This window comes from Dipodomys spectabilis, unplaced genomic scaffold (genome assembly GCF_019054845.1).
Source record: "Dipodomys spectabilis isolate Male_0828 unplaced genomic scaffold, ASM1905484v1 ptg000231l, whole genome shotgun sequence".
Taxonomy (NCBI): domain Eukaryota; kingdom Metazoa; phylum Chordata; class Mammalia; order Rodentia; family Heteromyidae; genus Dipodomys; species Dipodomys spectabilis.
Genome location: NW_024870908.1, coordinates 1608934 through 1631746, shown reverse-complemented (window position 1 = coordinate 1631746; position 22813 = coordinate 1608934). Strand labels below are relative to the sequence as shown.

At 50.0% G+C, this 22813-nt stretch overlaps 1 protein-coding gene across 1 annotated transcript; it reads left to right on the top strand.

Moving 5' to 3' along the window:
* Window positions 1-593: 593 nt before the first annotated feature.
* Ercc4 (ERCC excision repair 4, endonuclease catalytic subunit) lies at window positions 594-20737 on the top strand. Its single transcript, XM_042698422.1, has 11 exons — window positions 594-818; window positions 1860-2040; window positions 5391-5586; window positions 7501-7708; window positions 9279-9459; window positions 10557-10685; window positions 11916-12026; window positions 13535-14111; window positions 15578-15670; window positions 17501-17613; window positions 18339-20737. The coding sequence occupies exons 1-11, from the start codon at window positions 612-614 to the stop codon at window positions 19040-19042; spliced, it is 2700 nt and encodes an 899-aa protein (XP_042554356.1). The 5' UTR covers window positions 594-611; the 3' UTR covers window positions 19043-20737.
* Window positions 20738-22813: the final 2076 nt, after the last annotated feature.

The following is a 22813-nucleotide window of genomic DNA, read 5'->3' as shown; positions in this document are numbered from 1 at the left end:
GGCTCCGCCTCCTCCTGAACTCGGCTCCGCCCCCTCCCCGAGTAGGCTCCCTTCGGCTCCGCCCCCTCCGAGATTCGGCTCTTTCGGCTCCGCCTCCCCTTGGTTCGGCTCCCTTTGGCTCCGCCTCCCCCAGTCTCGGCTCCGTCCCCTCCCAGACTCGGCTCCCTTTAGGCTTCGACCCCTCTCGGACTAGGCTCCCTTCGACTCCACCCCCTCCCGGACTCGGCTCCTCCCTTCGGCTCCGCCCCATCCCGGATCGACTCCCTTAGGCTCCGCCCCCACTTGGCCTCGGCTCCCTACGGCTCCGCCCCCTCCTGGCCTCGGCTACCTACGGCTCCGCCCCCTCCCAGACTCGGCTGCCTTCGGCTCCGCCCCCTCCTGGCCTCAGCTCCCTTAGGCTCCGCCCCCTCCCGGACTCGGCTCCCTTAGGCTCCGCCCCCTCCCGGACTCGGCTCCCTTCGGCTCCGCCCCCTCCTGGCCTCAGCTCCCTTAGGCTCCGCCCCCTCCCGGACTCGGCTCCCTTAGGCTCCGCCCCCTCCCGGACTCGGCTCCCTTCGGCTCCGCTCGGCCTTTTCCGCCTGGCGCCGGGCCGTGGCCCGGAAGCGCGGCCCATGGCAGCGGATTTGCGGGCCCAACCGACGTCCATGGCGCCGCTGCTGGAGTACGAGCGGCAGCTGGTGCTGGAGCTGCTCGACACGGACGGGCTGGTGGTGTGCGCCCGCGGCCTCGGCGCGGACCGGCTGCTCTACCATTTCCTCCGGCTGCACTGCCACCCGGCCTGCTTGGTGCTGGTGCTCAACACGCAGCCCGCCGAGGAGGTGCGGGGCGGGCGGGGGGGGGGGGGGACCCCGCGGTGCGGGGTGGGGCGGGGACTGGGGCGCGGGGCTGGCGGGGCGCCTGAGAAGGCGCGGGGCGGGGGCCGCGCACGAGGGACGCACGCCAGGCCCGAGACAGGTTGGAGGGACTCTGAGGAGATGCGGGGCCCCAATCGAGGGGGGGGCACTTGAGAAGGGGTTCCCAGGGAGGCAGATCTCGGACCCTGGGCGGACACTGGGCTACCTTGAGGAGGAAACGATTCGGTTCACCTCCAAGGGAGGGAAGAAGTCTGAAGGAGAAACCAATAGGAATAATTGGGGAGTCCCGAGGTGGAGGTTTGAGGGTGAGTCGGGGGGGGGGGACAGAAGAAGGTCGGGATGGGAAGTGTGGACGGGAGGGGCTGAGGTTGGGTCACCCCGTTAGAGAAGAGCAGGGGCGGGAGGGAGGGGAACTGGAAGCTGACCCGTGCTGGAAATGAGTTAGGAGAAAGATGGGGAAAGCACCTGTCTTGGGGTGCCGAGGCTGTAACCCAGCCTGGCGGGACAGATAGAATGGTCCTGTAGATGGAGGAGGTGGCCAGGAGGAAAATGTCTGCTTGGAAGCCTGACCACAAACTTCTGGAGGGCAGAGACGGGCACTATTTGACGCTCCTGGGCCTCCTCAGTCTGGGGCCTCCGGCACCGCATATACTAAGGCAAAAAAAAGTGAGCACCTATTCTCAAACTAAAAGCAAAAACGACTGGAAGTACGCCTCAAGTGGTATAGCACCTTCCTAGCAAGAACAAGGCCTTGAGTTCGAACCCTAGTACCACCAAAAATAATTCTTGTTGCCAAAGTGCTAATAATGGTGGAAATGCAGTTATCTTTCTACATAAACCCCAGAACAAAATCAAACGAAAGCCCTAGGGAGGTGCAAAACTGACTGGCTGAGCCCTACAGAGTAGTAACTTTGTGTATGGGTTACTAAGTTCCTTTTAAAGGCCCATGGCTTGTTATAAGCTGCTCGTGTCCAGCAGCCCCCTCACAAGTTGGATTTGCTTTAGGAGTATTTTATCAATCAGCTGAAATTAGAAGGAACCAAACATCTCCCTTGCCGCGTAACCAACGAAATCACGAGCAACAGTCGCTACGAGGTGTACACACGAGGAGGGGTCATATTTGCCACAAGTCGAATACTTGTAGTCGATTTCTTGACGGACAGAATACCTTCAGATTTAATAACAGGTAAGAATCTGAAATCCTCTTTGTTCATCAATGTGTGTGCTTTTATTTTGTATCTCTCTGTTCCCTCGGCTAAACTAAGCTAGAAAACCAGTGGGTACCATTGAATATTTGAGTTCAAGGTTGGGCATCTAGGTGGTGGCTCAATACGTAGATGCTCAGGAAATATCTGGGACCTCACTGGGTTAACTGCTGTGTTGTGTGAGAAGAGGAAGGAGTACAGTGTAAAGTAGGGAAATGTAGCCAGGTTGCTCACACCTGAGTCTCCCAGGTCTCCCAGACTGAGACCTGAAGATCATGATCCAAAGCCATTGGGGGGGGGGGGGGAGAAAAAGTTCTAGAGACCCCCATCTCCAATACTGACTGGCAAAATGCTAGACTAGAGGTGTAGTTCACATGGTAGAGCTCCAGCTTTGAGTGAGGAAAGCCAAGCAAGAGCATAAGGCCCTGGGTTCAAGCCCCGGTACCAGCACAAAAATAAAATAATAAATGAAGAAGGATGCGTGGTACAGTAAAGACATAAAGCAGGACATAGGCGCTAATAAGGGTCATCAAGTGTCCTGTGCTGTGCACAGTTGGTGTTTTGCTTTCCCGTGACAGCAGCGTGCTCCCGTGCATGTGCATGACGCCTCATCCACTAGGACATGAGTATTTGCCAACTCTGTTACAATGCATGGGACCAGCATCAGGTACATGGTCTGTTGCCAGCTGACATGTTCATGTGGCACTTTACTGTGTGTGTAAGATCCACTCTTTCCTTCTTCCCTGTGTTTAAGCTCTGTGAATGCTTGTGGTTTCTGGCATCTGCTTTTAGAACTTAGCTAGGATCTAAGAATCATCTTTACATATTTTCAAACACGTTTGGCTGTCCTCTGTGTGAATAAACTCTTCCCATAATATGACATCAAACCCAGTAGCTGCTTGGTTCTTTTGTGAGAAAGGTTTTTATTGTAAGAACAGTTAATACAGAAAAGGAATTTATTTTCACCAGGGTGTGGCCTCCTGGACATCTCTCCTGGTTTCCCCAGAGCCAGTTTAGGCGTCCACCCCGGTCAGCACGCTCAGAAGACTGTGTCTTGCTTGCTGTTAGTTGATCGGTCTTGCTCATTAATAAGCTTCCCTAGCACAGAGAAGGGCTTGGTCATCCCAAGCTGAGTAGCCAGTACCTAGGGGCCAACAGATGCCTACTGGATGGAGGTCAGTGACCTGAAAGGCAGGGAAACTGCAGGCTGGGTAAGCACCCTCCCCGCTGTATCGGTCACACTGCCCGAGCTGACAAGAACTTAGGAAATGATTAGTGAATGCATGTACGAATACACACTCTTGAGTGGTTCATGGCAAAATGTCTGAAGAAAAACTGTTATTCTTCTGCAGCATTTATCATGCATGGACCTTGTATCCAGATCTGCCTGACTTTGAATGCTACATACATTGTTATTTGTGTGTATGTGCACTAGTACTGGGCTCGAACTAGGTGCTGCCCCTTATCTCTTTCTCTCAAGGCTAGTGCTCTACTGCTTTTTGCTCTGTCTGTCTTTTTGGTAGTTGATTGGAGATCAGAGTCTCATAGACATTCCTGCCCAGGATGGCTTCTAAGTCAGATCTCAGTGTACTGAGAAGTAGGATTACAGGTGTGAGCCACTGGGCCTGCCTAATGCTACATTCTTAAATCTTCAATCAGAAAAGCCGTGCCTCTTAAGAATTAAATGAAATAACCTAAAATACTTATCATAGTGCTGGATACATGGCAAACTTAATAAATACTAACAAAAAATGACCATTTATAACCAGATCATCTGGATGCACCGTTATTGTCTGCTATGTTGGCTGTTGGCTCATGAGCTTGGTTTAGTGTTTAGATTTTAACACTTGGTTTAACATGTCTCTAAATGACCACTAGATGTCAGTGCTGGCCTGGCTTTCAGCCCAAGCACAACCTCATGGAGTGGAGAGCCATATGCCTCATTGCTAGTCCCGCTATAGTTCTCCTCAGGTCCTAGCCATCCATGAAGCTGGGCCTGGCCCCACTGCCCCTTCATGATGAGAGAGAACTTTCTCATCATCCAGCCACATTCCTCTACCAGGACTGACCACAGGACACCTGACCCCCAGCCCTAGCTCTCTTCCCACTAGTACGCTGTCACCATTCGTATCATTGCAGAATACCTCAGCAGGGAGAGCTTGGAGAGCTACGCAGACCAGGCCAGCAGAAGCTGACCCTGATGTCCAGAGAAAACAGAACACCCTGCACACATTTTTAGAGACAGTTAGGTATTCGATTTGTATCCCCAGTTGCTAGAACTTGGCCCTATATCCATTCCCCAAGTGTTGCATTCCTAAGGGCTCTTCTTCAGCAGGAAGGGCATGGGGTTAGGAGTGAGCTGCTGAGTTCCACTGGCCTTGTTTGCATGCGCCTTGCCCTTGTCTTCTGCAATTTCTTAATTCCTCTGTGCCTCGCTGTCTCCATAAACGGAGAGTGGGTGAGGTGACGCCTGGCAGCGAGGCCCAGGGGCAGCTGGTGACCGTGCCCTTCCACGGCCTGGTGGACACACACAGGTAGTCACAGCATGGGAGCATGCAGATACAAAGAGGTTTCTTCGGGACCCAAATTGCCTTCCCCGGCCCCCCTCCAAATCCCAACCTGCTAGTAGTATTTGCTTTTACAAAGATCGTGTAGAAAGATCACGACTGAGAACATCTAAAGTCCTGGATCTCATTTGTGGTGACCTTGCTCAGGGTCACTTGCTCTCATAATGATTTAGCTACGGTAGAATTAATCAGGAGTAAATGAAGTACCCAGACTATGAGAGTACCCAGCCCAGCACCTGGAGAATCCACTTGATTCTCCTTCTGCCAGGTTCTAAAAGAACCATAGCCTTGAGCTGGGCACCAGTGGCTCACACCTCACTTTAGGAGGCTGAGATCTGAAGATCATGATTTGAAGCCAGAGTCTGTGAGACTCTTTATCTTCAATTAATCACCAAAAAGTTAGAAATGGAGCTGTACCTCACGGGATAGAGAGCCAGCCTTGAGCAAAAAAAGCTAATGGACAATACCCAGGCCCTGAGTTTAAGCCCCAAGACAAGTAATCTCCCCCCAACCCCCACCCAAAAGAAAAAATTCAGAACCAGCCTTCTGACCTTCATGGCCCCTCTTTCTCTTGGCCCTTGGAACACACTAAGTACTTTACCCATAATACTGTTGGCCGGAAGTTCCACAAGGATTTGTTTACAGCTGCATCCTCAGACTAGAGAGGCACCTGCAGGCATTCCAGAAAGCCGAGAGTGAGGGGCCAGGCACGGGTGTGCAGGTGCCATGCCTGTGTGTGCAGTTTCCATCCTGCCCGCCCCCAGGCATCCTGGTGTACCGAGCCCACCGAATCATCGAGTCATGTCAAGAAGCCTTCATCCTGCGCCTCTTCCGCCAGAAAAACAAGCGCGGTTTCATCAAAGCGTTCACGGACAATGCCATCGCCTTCGACACCGGCTTTTGTCACGTGGAGAGAGTGATGAGAAACCTTTTTGTGAGGAAGCTGTATCTGTGGCCAAGGTAAGCCACACCATGTGAGACACAGTCTTGTGAGAGGCTCTAAACTGCCTGTGTAACAGAATGAGGGTTGACTGTTGCCATCGGTGCACCCGATCGATGCCCAGCAGATGCATGCGAACATGTCAGTCTGTGATGCTTTTGAAAGTACAGATTTGGGAGTTAATTTTCCAGTGGCCCATCCAGTCTGCAAAGCCTCGCTATTTTTTTTTTTTGGGGGGGGGGTCCGGTCTTGGGGCCTGAACTCTGGGCCTGGGCGCTGTCCCTCAGCTCTTCAGCTCAAGGCTAGCGCTCTACCACTTGAGCCACAGCGCCACTTCTGGCTTTTTTCTTTTTGCTCTTGTGGTGCTGAGCAATCGAACCCAGGGCCTCAGGAATGCAAGGCAAGCGCTCTACCACTGAGCCACCTTCCCAGCCCCAAGCCTCGGTATTTCTTGTGCTTCTGGGCAAACCCAGAGATCTTGAGGCCCAGCAACACAACAGCCATAAGAGAATTGCAGATTTACTAACCAAGACTTCCACTTACCTTATTAAATATTACTCAGGGAATTTAAAGAATTTGGGTGAGGGGCTGGGAAGGTGGCTCAGTGGTAGAATGCTTGCCTTGCATGCATGAGGCCCTGGGTTCGATTCCCCAGCACCACATAAGCAAAAAAAAAAAAAAAAGAATTTGGGTGAACCTCTAAATACAAGGTTTCAATTTTCTAACTTTTTTTTTTTTTTTTTGGATCCGGTCATGGTGCCTGAACTCTGGGCCTGGGCGCTGTCCCTCAGCTCTTCAGCTCAAGGCTAGCACTCTACCACTTGAGCCATAGCGCTACTTCTGGCTGTTTTTCTTTTTGCTTATGTGGTGCTGAGAAATCGAACCCAGGGCCTCAGGCATGCAAGGCAAGTGCTCTACCACTGAGCCACCTTCCCATCCCCTCAATTTTCTAACATTTTTGTAACTGTATGTGTCCTGATAAAAAGTGTACTTTATGCTGAGTAGCCAGATGCTGGTGGCTCATGCTTATAACTCTAAACTACTCAAGGAGCTGAGATCTGAGTATCAAGATACAAAGCAAGCCCAGGCAGACAAAACCAAGAAACTCTTTTTTTTTTTTTTATGTTGTTATTATGAAGTTGATGTACATAAGTCAGGTAATAGTACATTTCTTTTTGGACCATGTCACCCCATCCCTCACTTTCCAAGACACTATCTCCAATTACCCACCAAAGAGCCAGAAGAAGAGGCATAGTTCAGATGGTAGAAGGCCAGCATTGAACAAGAAAGCCAAGCCAGAATACAAGCCCCAGGAGTCTAAACCCTGGACCAAGAGTGGTAGTTGAAGCATTTTTTGGAGGGGAGTAAACTTCTCTAGAGTCAGACAGTGAACACTGGGCTTTTAGCCTCAGGGTCTGACCCAGTGCTCTGCTTTGCAAAAGACAGACAGCAGACAGTAGGAAAACAGTGAGGTGACTGTGTCCCTGAGATGGTCTACTCGGGGCTCGGATGTGGCCCTGCCTGTATGAATGACAGACATTGGGTTCACACAGGTCCAGATGCTCTGTACACCTTTTTTTTCTTTTTTTTTCTTTTTTTGTCAGTTGTGGGGCTTGAACTCTGGGCTTGGGCGCTGTCCCTGAGCTCTTTAGCTCAAGGCAAGTGCTCTACAGCTTGAGCTACAGCATTACTTCTGGTTTTCTAGTGGTTTATTGGAGATAAGAGTCTCACAGACTTTACTCCCCGGGCTGGCTTTGAACTGCGATCCTCAGATCTCAGCCTCCTGAGTAGCTAGGATTACAGGCGTGAGTCACCAGCACCTAGCTCTTATTGTTTCTTAACTGCATTTGCAAACATTCAAAAGCGTTTTAAACCAGAACTGAAAACACAGGGCTGAGAAGGTTCCAGAGACATGGAAAACTTTGTCTCTTTAGGTTCCACGTGGCAGTCAACTCGTTTTTAGAGCAGCACAAACCAGAAGTGGTGGAAATTCATGTTGCCATGACACCTGCCATGCGGGCCATCCAGACAGCCATCCTGGACATTTTAAACGCCTGTCTGAAGGAGCTGAAATGCCACAACCCATCACTGGAAGTGGAAGACTTGTCTTTAGAAAATGCTATCGGGAAGCCTTTTGACAAGGTACCTTATTTTCCTTTTTTAAGCACAGTTGGATACATTGTAAAGATGCGAGTTATAGCTGGCACCCATGAGATTCTTATCACCAATTAACCACCAAAAATCCAGACGTCCAGGTATTATTACTCAATGGTAGAGTGCCCATCTTGAGTGAAAAAGCTAAGGGACAGTACGTAAGCCCTGAGTTTAAGCCCCACTAATGGCAAAGGAAAAAGGCAAGTTATTTTAATATCTGCAGTGTTTTTAGCAGGCATTTGCTGCAGTCTTAGAGTTACATTGAAGGTGACTGAAAGTATATAGCTGCTTTGGTTTACTGGAAAGTAATAACTGACGATGACAGACGTGGCTTGGCAAGAAAGCACGAGTCCAGCTTCTCAGTTAGACTGCAGTGAGTGGGCCTCTCTCCCATGAAACAACAGAGGACAAGTAACACTGTTGCTCTGAAATGACAGCATGTGGGGGGCTACAGGTAGAAGAGTTGTATATAAGAGTGCTTCATCATTGTACAGGAATTCACAATAAGAATAAGTTGGACAAGTTTCATTACTAAGTAATGAAAACTTGCTCTGTCTTATAGTACATTCTTCATTGAGAAAGTGGTAAGACCAGTTCAAACCAATTTGGTTCTAATTTTATATGATATGTGTAATATTTTATATAATATGTATAACATGTGTAGTGTGTTATATAATATTTGGTCTGTATAACATGTTGCAAGTATAATATATAATATAATTCTGTAGTGTATGATATAGATAATGTATATTTTATATATATGGGACATGTTACTATCTTAAACTCTAAGTCAATTTATATAACTGGGGAAAATGCATGCCAATTACACAGAGGAAAAAGTTAACTTTTCATTTATCTGATTCAAAGAATTAACTTCATATTTTCTGTTCCTCCAGTTTAAAGCATGTTTTGGTTTAATGCATGAGGATTAAAAAAATAAGCTTACATTCTTTTAATAGAATGTATGTCCCTAGGAAAACAAAATGTAGCTTAAAATTTTTTACACTAGATCTCCTTTGTCATTCTTTGGGCCAGTAAAAGTCAAAGAATCATTTTAGATTTTCTTTCAGTGATTACATCTAAATGGAACCATGGCTTGCATCTTATTTTTTTTTTTAATTAACTTTCCACAAATCTTCTCAATTATATGTCCCAGTTTGTCTCAGACAGCCCCAGCTTCTCCTTGCCCTGGCGTGAACAGTAGTAGTGTCTCATTTCATTTTTTACAATTGTCCTGTTTTAGACGATATGTTCTATGCTCATCCAGTGTCACTCCTGCTCACCACTGACTCTGTTAAATGAGATGCTGTGTGCCAGTGCTGCTTCTGCTTATAAAACCAAGTCACTGCTTGGATCAGGCCTGCTGTCCTCTCAGTGATGCCAATATGAAAAGAGGCAGCTTGGCTCCATTTAACGGCAAAGATTATAGCAATGAGAGTGTATTTGAAAAGTTAGACATCACTGGAATTTGATGAACTGCAATTTTGTAGCCACTTCCTTATGGAATAATATTTGGGGATTTTTTTTTTTACTGTAATAAGTTTTATTCTCATTGTAGACAATCCGCCATTACCTGGACCCTTTGTGGCACCAGCTTGGAGCCAAGACAAAGTCCTTGGTCCAGGACCTGAAGATACTCCGGACCTTGCTGCTGTACCTCTGCCAGTACGACTGCGTCACCTTTCTTAACCTTCTGGAATCTCTGAGAGCCACGGAAAAGGCTTTTGGTCAGAATTCAGGTAAGAGAGAAAAATTCCTAAGTATATAAGAGCTGACAGGATTAGGGTTAGGTGGGGAGCAGGCAGGTGTGGGGAGGGTCGTCTTCGGCTGAGTTACAAGCCAAGATCCCGATTACAGCTCAGCTTCCTTGCACAACCAGTAGGTTTTCTTGATAGCTAATGTTGCCACCTACTTAACTTCTGTTCCGTATAATAACAAATATTCATATCCCTTCCAGGCAATGTTGAAAAAAGACTGCAAATAGACCATCTCCAATGTAGACATAGGCTGTGCTCTGGAAGTTTCACTGTTAGAACTTTAAGGTTCATTTTTCCCCCCCAAAGAAACAGCAAGGGTTGAAAACTGAAGAAAATGGGGCTGGGAATGTGGCTCAGTGGTAGAGTGCTTGCCTCGCATGCATGAGGCCCTGAGTTCAATTCCTCAGCACCACATAAGCAGAGAAAGCTGTGGAAGTGACGCTGTGGCTCAAGTGGTAGAGTGCTAGCCTTGAACTGAAGAACTCAGGGACAGCACCCAGGCCCAGAGTTCAGGCCCCACGACCGACAAAAAAAAAAAAAAAAGAAAACTTAAGAAAATATACATATTCAACTGGCTGCGATCTTATTTCCAACAAACTGGATATCCCTCCCTGACTCTTTCACAGGATCCTTGGCCCCTAGGGTCAAGATTTTAATACAACCAATCATTTTTCCTGCTTTTCCAGCTACAAATACATGACAGTAAACAATTCATCAACAGCTAGTTCCCTTGTCTGCTCCTGCCATAATTCATGCAAAGGCACCAATGGTGTTTCCCACCACTGGGCCATCGATGGAAGTGTCAGCATAGTGGAAAAACAGTATTATTGAGAGATAAAACTACAACTTCGCATCCCCCCCAAAAAATAATCTTGGGGGCCCCCCAGAAGCCCATAGGTCACACTTTGATAACCAGTAGTCTGCCAGTGACAGAGGCCACAAACTGTAAGAGGAAGTAAGGCAGGGTGGTAGGAAAGCAAGATGGCGGTAGGCTGTTGGGTGCAGAGGTCACGTGTCTGCCAAAGTGTTTAGTAATTAAATATTAACTGAAGCCTTGTTTTTTCTGCTACTCGTATTAGGTTGGCTGTTTCTTGACTCCAGTACTTCAATGTTTGTAAATGCCCGAGCCAGGGTTTATAATATTCCAGACTCCAAAATGAGCAAAAAAGGCAAAAAGTCTGAGAAAATGGAGAATAAAGAAGGTCAAGGTATCCTATATGCTCAAGTCTCTAAATGTGTCTTCACCTATTCTGCATGGGAACACTTACCAAATTATAACTTAAACCACCTTCTGCCATGGGTTCATGTAATGCGTGCTATCAGTCATGAATGTTCTTATCTCTGCCTACAAATGCTTTGACATAGCTCCCAGATCATTAATATTTGGGCACTTAAGTCTTAGTAGAACATCATCATCCCTTTGAATTTGTAGGGCTGAGACTAGAATGGGGCAACTGTGGATTTTAGCCCAACGTCTGTCTAACAGCTATCAAATATCTCCAGGTAAGGGGTGGCTCAGTCCTTGCCTTCTGCTTAGTTTAATCAAAGGTCTATCTTAAAACTTAATGTAAGTTGGGCACTGGTGGCTCATGTCTGTAATCTTAGTTACTCAGGGTGGTGAGGTTGAGGATCATAGTACAAAGCCAGCCAGGGCAGGAAAGGATATAAGACTCTTATCTCTAATTACCAAAAAGTCAGAAGTGGATCTGTGGCTCAATTGTTAGAGCACCAGCCTTGAGCAAAAAAAGCAAGGACAAGCCGGGCGCTGGTGGCTCACGCCTGTAATCCTAGCTACTCAGGAGGCTGAGATCTGAGGATCGTGGTTCAAAGCCAGCCGGCAGGAGAGACCGTGAGACTCCTATCTCCAATAAACCACCAGAAAACCGGAAGTGGCGCTGTAGCTCAAGTGGTAGAGCGCTCGCCTTGAGCTGAAGAGCTGAAGGACAGCGCCCAGGCCCAGAGTTCAAGCCCCACGACCAGCCAAAAAAAAAAAAAAGCAAGGACAGTGCCCAGGCCCTGATCAAACCCTAGTACCAGCACAAAAAAAAAAAAAAAACTTAATGGTGCATTGGAGCATTTACAGAAATCATCTTGGTTGTTGTCAGCTTTTATCCATATTCAGGGTTGTGAAATCATTTAAAGCACCATTACCCAGTGCTGGTTGCTTAATTTGCATAGCTGCTTCGATGTGGCATCACAGGGACCCTGACACAAAGCCATCTCTTCTGTGTTAGGGCACCACAGCCTCCGGTCATGTTGGTTAGGTACAACATACAGAGGCCTGTTCAAGAAGGCAGAGTCTATGTAGCATTATAAAGAAGAAAGCTCAAAAAAAGTGGCTGTATGGAGTGATGGTGTTTCCTGCTGTACTAAAACATTGGGAAGAGTGTGTGGGCAGCTGTCGTCACGTGAAATGAAGTACTGTTATTTCTATACAGAAACAAAGAAGGAACTGGTGCTTGAAAGCAATCCCAAGTGGGAAGCCCTTTCGGAAGTGCTGAAAGAGATCGAAGCAGAAAATAAGGAGAGCGAGGCCCTGGGAGGCCCAGGTAGGAAGATGGAGGCAATGACAAGCAGTTTCAGAATCTTTGCACCAAATCTTAACTTGCTTAGCTCTTAAGTAGCATCTCACTATTTTTGTTGATAAAAGGTAGCCAAGTAAATCACAGTGAGCACAGAGATGCCAATGGCAAACGCAGCTCCGGCCATTGGATGAGATTTTCACCAAGCTGACTCATTGTATGCTCATGCAGCAGGGTCTTCACTGGTTGGCACCTCAGGACCTCCATGTGACGATTCCCCTAATGCTCTCACCAGGCTTCAAATCTGGAATACCTAAGAATAAGCTAGTAGGTGTTCCAGTTTCTGTCCTCAGCTCAGAGTTCTTCTCTTTCACATAGCCATGACTGAAGATTCTGTGCATTTGTGTATCAGTACACATAATTTACACATATATTCAACAACTCTGTTAATTCCATTGGAGAAGGTATTTCAGATTTCTTTAAGAATTAGTCTGCTCAAAATTTTCTGATTTAATGAATTCTCTTAGTTGCCTTGGACAACTTAGACTATGTCCACAGCTTGAATCTGTTTATTACATAGTAAAGATAATAGCATTTATTATAGTTGTTAGAGAATCAAATGCTGTTTTTTTATTCTTACAGAGCCACTGTTTAGAGAGAATCTTCTCTGTGCTGCACTAGTCAATTATCTCCATCTGGGGCATGGAGATTAGTCAGTTCTTCTATATGATTTAATATTTCACATTTCATTAATCCATTTGGAATTTATTCTAGAGTATAAAATCCTCTGGAAAGGTATTAATTAAAAAGAGCTAATTAGTTGTAAAGAGATTCTGTAGTGGCTTTGCTTGTGCAAGACTGAGTCGTCCTGACCCGAGCTTCCCAAGCTTCCTAATCCTGTGGGAGGCCCATGCGATGCGTGGGGGCTGAGGGCTCTCACAGGGGCAGGAGGACAGGCTCGGGCAGATGGGGCCCCAGGAGTGAGGGAAGGACGGGGGGGGGGGGGGGGATGGCGGCCCCAGGAGCGAGGGAAGGACAGGCTGGGGGAGATGGGGGCCCCAGGAGCGAGGAAAGGACAGGCTGGGGCAGATGGGGGCCCCAGGAGTGAGGGAAGGACAGGCGTGGGGGGGGAGATGGGGGCCCAGGAGCGAGGGAAGGACAGGCGTGGGGGGGGAGATGGGGGCCCCAGGAGCGAGGGAAGGACAGGCTGGGGGGGGAGATGGGGGCCCCAGGAGCGAGGGAAGGACAGGCGTGGGGGGTGGGGAGATGGGGGCCCAGGAGCGAGGGAAGGACAGGCGTGGGGGGGGAGATGGGGGCCCCAGGAGTGAGGGAAGGACAGGCGGGGGGGGGGGGAGATGGGGCCCCAGGAGCGAGGGAAGGACAGGCGGGGGGGGGAGGTGGGGGCCCCAGGAGCGAGGGAAGGACAGGGGGGGGGGGGAGATGGGGGCCCCAGGAGCGAGGGAAGGGCGGGGGGGGGGGGGGCCGACAGGCAGGAGAAGGGCCGAGCCGGCGCCCCAGCGTGTCCTGTCCCCCAGGGCAGGTGCTGATCTGCGCCGCTGACGACCGCACCTGCGCCCAGCTGCGCGGCTACCTGGCGTCGGGCGCCCAGGCCTTCCTGCTGCAGCTCTTCCGGAGAACCTTCGAGAAGGACGGCAAGGCCGAGGCAGTGTGGACGGAGTTCGGGAAGGCGGGCGGTTCAAAGAGAAATCCGAAATCGGGCAAGAGACCCAGGGGCCCGCCCAAGCGGGGCCCGGCCCCCGCGGGAGAGCGGGCGGCGCGGAGGAAGCGGCGCGGGCCGGCCCCGACGGCGGCGGGCAGCGCGGCCCGGCCGGGCCCCGAGAGCAGCGGCAGCGGGGAGGAGGCGGAGGCCCAGCGCGGGGCCGAGGAGCGCCCGGAGGCCGCGGACCCGAGCCCGAGGTCGGACGAGGCCTACGGGGTCCTCCGCGAGCCGCTGGCGGTGCTGCACCCGCTGCTGGGCTGCGGCGACCCCTACGCGCTGACGCGGACGCTGCACGAGCTGGAGCCCCGCTACGTGGTCCTCTACGACGCCGAGCTCGCCTTCGTCCGCCAGCTCGAGGTCTACCGGGCCAGCCGGCCGGGGAGGCCCATGAGGCAAGTCCGGGGGTCAGGGAGGCCGGTGGGGCGAGGCTGGGGGTTGGGGAGACCTGGGAGGTAAGGGGGCGTGGGGGGAGAGGGGCAGCGGCGAGAGGCGAGGCCGGACCCGGGAGTCGAGGCCTGTGAGGCCAGGCCGGGCCGCAGTTCCCACCCTCAGGCAGCGTGGTTGGGACACAGGCTTCTGAAACCGCCTGAGCCCCTGCAGATGGTGTCACAAAGCCCAACACCGAGAGCCTCCTTACAATCCCCAGCCCTTCTAAAAGTTAGCATATCTGTACAGATAACTTAGCCTTCTAAAATGTCTTCCTTATAAACTGAGAAGTGACTCTAAATTGCGTCTGCATAGAACTGAAGAGTTTGGGGGAATTACTGTACCCAGCCTCCTTGAGTGCCAAGAAACCAGATGAGAAATCTACTGAAAATATCAGATGAGAAAACAGCGCTCAGAGAATATGGTGTTCTCGCTGTCCAGTTATCTGAGAGAAATAAACAGAAGGATTAATATCCTAAACTCAGCTGGAACCAAAAGCAGGGCCAAAAGAATCTTGTAGCTGTTGAAACGAATGCATCCTTTGGACCTAGAGCTGAATGGGGTCCGGGTCAGCAGTGATGATGGGCAGAAGCTGGCAGTCAAAGCCAAGTACAGCTTTCATACTTGGTGGGGCAGCCTTGGAGATAGCTCATGAATCATGTCGACAGTAATACCCAATTCTGAATCAGAATGTCAGGAGCAGAAGGGGCCTGGGGTCAAACCACTCACTGTAGGAAACAGATGTGGCACATCTGGGTGAGCAGATGTATCTGAACTCATCACACAGTGCTCTTCTCCCTGTCTGCTCTTTACAAAGTATCAGAAAATAAAGACACAATTTAAGAAAGGAAATACCTCTGATAGGAAAGCCACCACAAAGGTGCTAGTGCTGAATTGAGCTCCTAGCCACAAAGCATGCTTTTTTTTTTTTTTTTTGTCAGAAGAAAACATTGCCAAATTATTTTTTGAGATACTGGATGGAAATCTAATCTGTGTACGTAGGTAAAATGTGTGATGGCCCCATTATGTTAAGATATGGATAAAACATCATTGTAAAGACAAAGGTCATGGATTCAGTTTTTCACTAACAGGAATTTGATAAACTCATCTTTGGACCTCCTGTCCAACTTGTTAAGTGATTGGCAGAAGGGCAGAGACAAAAGAGAAGTCTTCTAAGGTTTTGCAAGTGTTTTATTTGTCCATAATGATGAGGAAAGAATCTCATTCTCCCCTCGTTATTTTCTGGTTTTGGCCTGAACTCTCTGCCTGTGACCGCGGGTTTTCCGCAGCCTGCTAGGAAGGAGTGTGTGGTGGACAGCCTTTCACTCTGCAGCAGATACGCTCTGTGTGGCTGACTTCAGGTGCTCTGCTGATCCCTTCAGGGATAGAACCATTGTGCTTCTGCACGCTTAAGAGTTGCCTTACCTTTCAGGGTTTACTTCCTTATATATGGGGGTTCCACGGAGGAGCAGCGCTACCTCACCACCCTTCGGAAAGAAAAGGAAGCCTTTGAAAAACTTATCAGGTAATGAGGTAGTCAGCAGGACAGACTGCTATGCTGAAGGCCTCAGGCTTCTCTGGCTGATAGGACTGGACTACCAGACTGCCGTGGCGGGGTGGGGGGTTGAGGGCAGTGACCAAGCAGGTGGTAAGAGCACCACAGCCCTCACCAAGCAGAGGTAAGGTCCTGGCACCCCCACACTGTTCCTGGTTTATGATTTCTACACATCCGGGCTCACTGTGGGTAAGCCCTGCTTATTATGAGCATAAGAACTAGGATTTTTTTTTTCTGAACTCTTGCGTAGCAATTGCCTCTCTATTATAAACAAGATCTTCCATAAAGTACAAGACCCAATGTTCAATCCCCCACTGTGCCAAAGGAGGAAAAAAAAGAAAGAAAAAAGGATAGATCAGATGGTTACACTATTTAGAATCTTAAGATATTTACTTTCCCAGAAAACTTGGGGGAATTTGATAGGTGTTTTAAAAAAAAAAAAGGTTACATTACCAGAAGACCATTTGCATCATGGCTGTACTTAGAAGAAAATTGAATGTGAGAATAAGATCATGCGCTTTTGCCAAGACCTCCATGGGTGATGTGGTAAGAACAAAGGCAGTGTTATATTTAACCAGAAAGGAATGATTCGACGCAGGATTGTTTAGCTCGGCTACAGATCGGCTGATTACAGCTGACAAGAGAAAACATTACAGCTGGCCACTGATGATGAAATGCTCCTGGATAGAAAAAACGAGTGCTAAGCCCCACTGCAGACCCCGCTTTTCCAGGAAAGGGCTGAGAGTCTTTGTGGTTTCATTGTTTGGACATTTAATCACAAGAGAGGACTTACACAGGCATCCATGTATGTGACTCCCAACACAGTGCCTCTTTCCTATAACACTGTTACACGAGCTGTTCATTGAAAATCTCAGCACTGGGCAGGCAGGAAGATCACAAGTTCAAAGCTAGCCTGGGCTATAGTGAGACACTGTCTCTTGTCCACCCCTTCCCACACATACCCATACCAAAAAAAAAAAAAAAATCATAGGAAATACTATAGTAACAGTAGAGAATTTAGGTTAAGTGGGAATGGGAATCAGAATTTTTAGTGTGAATCACTGGGAATAAATTATGAAGCCAGAAGACAAATTTGATTTACTAGTTAGAGAATTTCACTGTCCAGGTAGAATCTGTGGAGTTACTTTTGTTTTACTTTTTTGTGTCAGTGCTGGGGCTTAAACTCAGGGCCTGGGTTCTGTCCCTGAGCTTTTCCGCTTAAGGCTGGAGCTCTACCACATAAGCCACAGCTCTGCTTCCAGTTTTTTGCTGGTTAATTGGCAATAAGAATCTCACAGACCTTCCTGCCAGGGCTGACTTCAGACCTTTAGCCTCCGGTCTCAGCCTTCTTAGTAGTTAGGATTACAGTGGTAAGCTACCAACACCTGGCTTGGTGGAGTTGCCTTTTCTCAGAAGCTGACTCACTCCCTGCAGCGATGATCCCAGATGATCAGGTTGGGATTACCAGTATAAGCGTAGCTCACCTTTGTGGGCGGGGCACTGCAGACCCCCTTGCCGATGACAATCCCCATTGTGCAGGTGAAGATGCTGAGGTCCCACGGGCAGGGATTGGTTTCAGATGCTCACACCACTACAGGGCAGGACCTCCACTGTTGTTATTTTAAAATAGTCAGACTTTTTGAGTAAGAACTGGGCAGTCCTGGACCTTGATCCTCCTGTTTATGCTTCCTGGACCACCACAACTAATATAAGTGCTTCTGTTGAATAGATCATTTTAGGCATTAGAATTTTTTTTTTAAGAGTAAGGTTCAGGAAGTGTTAACCTGTTTCCTCCCCTAGGGAAAAGGCTAGCATGGTTGTCCCTGAAGAAAGAGAAGGCAGAGATGAAAGCAACCTGGACCTGATGCGAGGCCAAGCGTCCATGGGCGATGCCATCGACACTCGCAGAGCTGGTGAGTCCTGCAGGGTTATCACTGCCATCTGTCAGGGTGGCTGCGATTTGCACCGCACACCTCAAAACAGAAATGGTGGGAGAATGTGTCTGGTCCCCAGCTCCAACCCCAGCTCTGCCCTTAGCCACACACAGCCTCTGCCACGCAGGTGTTCTGTCCCCTGAAGGGAGTTGCAGACACAGCTTTACAGGGACTTGTGTTCTATTGCTTCATTGAGGGGCTGGAAGGGGGCCGGGTGGGATCACGGTTTGAGGCCAACTTGGGCAAAAAGAAATTCACAAGACTGGTTCCGCCATTGGCTGGGCACAGTGGTGCACACCTGTGATTCCAGCCCCAGGGGAAGCTCAAGTAGGAGGGTCACAGCTCAGGCTGGCCTGGGCGTATGGCAAGCCCCTACTTCCCAAACAGCCAGTAGAAAAAGGAGGCTTGGCTCGAGGGGTGGAGTGCCTGCCTGTCCAGCTAGAGACCCTGAGTTCAAGCCTCAATAGTATTAACAATATAACCAATAATTCTAAATACTGATAACACTAAAACGTTCTGGGATGTGCGTGTAACACCAGAGCAGCAACGGCATGAAGTGTGGAGTCATTCTGCACGCTGACCTGTATCCCCGGCCCCGTGGCCTGGGCCTCCGGCTCCCCCGTTCCCGGCTTCTGGTCCCTGGTCCCCGGGTCCCGGCCCGGGCCTCAGTGGTAGTGGACGGTGACGCGGCGTCCTCCCTGCAGGTGGCCAGGAGCCGGGCACCGAGGCGGCCCGCGTGGTGGTGGACCTGCGCGAGTTCCGCAGCGAGCTGCCCGCGCTGCTGCACCGGCGCGGCCTGGACCTGGAGCCGGTGACCCTGGCGGTGGGTGACTACGTGCTGAGCCCGGAGCTGTGCGTGGAGCGCAAGAGCATGGGTGACCTGGCGGCCTCGCTGGGCAGCGGGCGGCTCTACGCGCAGTGCCAGGCCATGGCGCGCTACTACCGCCGCCCACTGCTGCTGGTGGAGCTGGATGCGCGCAGGCCCGGCCCGCTGCTCCCGGACGTGGGCTCCCGGCTGGTGCTGCTCACGCTGCACTTCCCGCGGTTGCGGCTGCTCTGGTGCCCGTCCCCGCACGCCGCGGCCGAGCTCCTGGAGGAGCTGAAACGGGGCCGGGCCCAGCCCGACGCGGCCGCCGCCGCCGCAATCAGCGCTGACTCGGAGCCGCTGCCCGACTCGGAGCGCTACAACCCGGGGCCACAGGACTTCCTGATGCGGATGCCGGGGGTGAGCGCCAAGAACTGCCGCTCGCTCATGCGACAGGTGCACAGCCTCGCCGAGCTGGCCGCCCTCCCACAGGAGCGGCTGGCCGCCATCCTGGGCCACGCAGGCAACGCCCGCCAGCTGTTCGAGTTCATCCACACGCCCTACCCAGGCCCGGGGCCCACCGCGGGGAGGCCAAGGACCTGAGCGTGGGCCCTGGTGGCCCCAGGGGGGAGGCCCCGTGGTCCTGTGAAGGCTGCCCAGCCAGCCAGCTGCGCAGGGCTCGCCTCCCATCCTCCAGGCGCTTCTGCAAAGCCCGGGCTCCTTCCTCCCAGCATTTCTGTCTGGTCAGTGTCCAGGCCCGGCTGCTGAGCCCCACTTCTGAATTGAGCTGTGTGAGGGTGTCCACACGTCCTGCACTCTCCCACATACCCAGTGTTCCCCCTTGCCATCCACATGGTCTGCTGACCCCAGGAGGAGCCTCCTGACCAGCTCTGCGCACGTTTCCTCCAGCTTCAGTGCCTTCCACCTGTGTCAGGTTGGACTTAACTATACTCACTTCAAACCGCATCTAAAGCCGGGTAGGTGGCTCACACCTGTAGTCCCAGCTACTCAGGAAGCTGTGATCTTTGGATCCAGTTCAGAACCAGCCTGAGCAGGAACATGCTGGAAGCATTTTGCCCCTGTGAGCATTGCCACAACTGGAGGCTCTAACCACGCTCATACATGGGCACATACTCACACTTGGCTGCTCAGGCAAGTGTGAGTTTTAAGACATCCAATGAATTTTACCGGATGACAACACAGGATGGTGCAGGTAATGAGGCTCTTAAATTCTGTAGCCTCCAAAATCTCAAAACTCTCCAAACCCCGACAAGGAGCCATGAGTCCTACGAGGCCATCCCCAGCTCTCTCTGGGGTACCTGGTCTGAGACAGCAGGTCGCGGCCTCCCTCCGCCCTGTTGCCCTCGCCACTTCCCTGCCCGCCCCTTCCCACCCCTGCGAGGATGCAAATAAAGGAATGGCCTAGCTAGCATTCGCTCTTCTCCACTCCAAGTAGAGATGAAATGACTAGAGCTAAATGGAAGACATTGTAGACTATCTAAATGGAAGACATGCCGAATATATAAGAATTCAAAGGCTGTATTTAGAAATCCATGGAGAAACTCAACACGTCATAAACCTTCGGTTGCTTTAGGTCATCTCTGAAATGTGCATACAGAAGAGCCATAACATTTTGATACAGTTTGTTAACTTTGGTACATATGCATTATTAACTTATCTTCACATACCACATCTTCTACCTCAAGAGCCAGTGCAGTGTCAGTTCTGCTGGCCAGGTCACAGAGTGGAAGATCTCATCCCTGTTGGCTGTTCTTTCCTTTGTGGCACAGAACAGAGAGAAAGTAGACCTTGTGATGAGATGGTCAACGATTTAATGAAAGCACTTTTCAAGAACCTCTCATTTTGGCGTCTTGACTGTTGGTACTTAGCTCTCCATATTCCTGGAGTGTCCATTTCAGGACCCTCCCAAGGGGCCACAGCCGCCATGCTATAGTGTGTTCCGCGGAAGGCAGAGCTCCTGCACCCGTGCCCTGCGCGCACCCTCCTGTGGGCAGTGCACACACCAGCGCCAGCCCACCCCTCTTCTCATAGTCAGGCCATGCTTGCCCAGCTTCGTCCAGCCTGTGCCGTGGGATTGCACTGTCCCTTTCTCATTTCATCCCATCTGCCTTGCATGGCTACTCACTGCGTGACACAAATGTTAGTGTGATTCATTCTGGGATGACGCTTCCACACACGTGAAGTCTTGTCAGCCCTTAAGTCTTGTCAGCTCCCTTTAACCTGCCCTAGGTGTCCAGGGCAGCACATACAACAGTCCCTCAAAAATCTGCTATTCCAGGCTGGGAAGGTGGCTCAGTGGTAGAGCGCTTGCCTTGCATGCATGAGGCCCTGGGTTCGATTCCTCAGCACCACATAAGCAGAAAAAGCCGGAAGTGGCGCTATAGCTCAAGTGGTAAGTGCTAGCCTTGAGCTGAAGAGCTGAGGGACAGCGCCCAGGCCCAGAGTTCAGGCCCTACAATGGACAAAAAATAAATGAATAAATCTATTCCACGTGGGAGCTGCCGGCTGCAGATAGGTTGACTCTGTCTCAGTGTGTTTTAAGTATGGCCACAAATTTCTAATGAGCTCTAATCCATCTAACAACCTTTGATAAAGGATCCAAAGGTTGCCAGATGCATGCATGCAGTTGCCAGATGAACGCTTTCCTTGATTTTCTAACCATGTTCACTAACTCCACCTTTCAAGAATTATGACTATCCAGCTTATAGATGAATTCATGTTCATTCAGGAGAGTAATGCTGTTAAACCAACATTGTTCTGTTTTACAAGGGATTTTTTTTTTGGTTGGTTGTAGGGCCTGAGTTTTTTTCACTAGAAGCTAGTACTCTCATCACTTTGACCCACAGCACCATTTCCAAGAAAATCTCTTTTGAGTTTTGCTTGTTTCAGTCATGCAGCCTCTCAAAGTTAACTTAGCATGATTCAAGAAGAAACTGTTCTCAGTAAGTAAGAAGTGACCTGCTGCTGGGTGCCAGTGGCTCACCCCTGTAATCCTAGCTACTCAGGAGACTGGGATCTGAGGATCATGGTGTGAAGCCAGCCCTGTCAGGGTAGCCCATAAGATTCTTAATCACCAAAAAGCCAGAAGCAACAGCACTCAGGCCCTGAGTTCAAAAGCCCCAGGCCTGGCACTCAATAAATAAAGAAAACTCCTCGGGCTTGACTGGATTAAAATGCAGCCAGGCTTCAACAGGAACCTTTTTATTTGCTTTCTGATTCAATGTGCAACATGAGCACACGACTACCCGGCCTCGCCAACAGCTTTGGTGGCTGCACGGCTGTGATGTGGCAAGGAGGGAGATGAAAACTAACACGTCTGCCCATGACTAAGCTGTGTGCGTGTACCTAATGAAATGTATGTTTATTCAGTATTCAACGTCTTATGGGGCAAAACAAAAGTAACAGCACACTGAAAGCATGGTTTACCTGCCACGTATTGGTAAACGCTGAGAATTTGGAGGCTGTCATCTTTGCTCTTGGTTATGCACAGCATCTGAGTAAAGCTGAAATGCCCTGCGAGCCCCTCCTGGTGCTGCTTGCCTCACTGCCTCCTGCTTCCTCAGGAATCAGTTCCTTTTCTTCTTGTTTTCCCTTCCTGGTTCACACTCCTTCCTACTGGAGACCCCCAGGCCCTCACCCCCACTCCCGTTGTCTTTTGCAGGGAATTGGTTTGTTGTATGCAGTAAGTATGGCTAGACCAGTGCACTCCACCTCCTTCCCACCAAGGGTTAAATTAACTTCTCTCCATGCCTGCCACATACTCTTGTACCTTTGACATCAATGTTGGGAGAAATAGTGTCTTTTTGGCACATATGGAATTGATTGCAATTTCTTGAAACATTTTAATACTTTTAAAATTTGGCTCATTTCATTATCTTTGCTTCTACTTTGAAGTGTAGATCCTGTCCCTTTTTTGTTTTGTTGTTGTTGTTGTTGTGCTTGTACTAGGGCTTGAACTCAGGGCCTGGGTGCTGTCCCATAGTTTTTTGCTCAAGGCTGGCACTCTACCACTTGAGTGAGCCACAGCTCCCTTGGTGGTTAATTGGAGATCAAGAATCTCACAGACTTTCCTGCAAAGGCTGGCTTCAAACCTCAGATCCCAGCCTCCTAAGAAGCAAAAATTATGGGCGTGTACCATCAGTGCCCAGTTCGTGTTCCTGTTTAATGAGATGTTATTTCTCTAAATACTTTTATATCTGAATAAAGGCTGGCAGGCAAATGAACCCTCTCTGCGTAGAGCTCTAGTGCCTCTACCATCCAGTTCCCATCATAATGCTTTTTTTTTTTTTGTCAATCATGGAGCTTTAACCCAGGGCCTGGGTGCTGTCCCTGTGCTCTTTTGCTCAAGGCTAG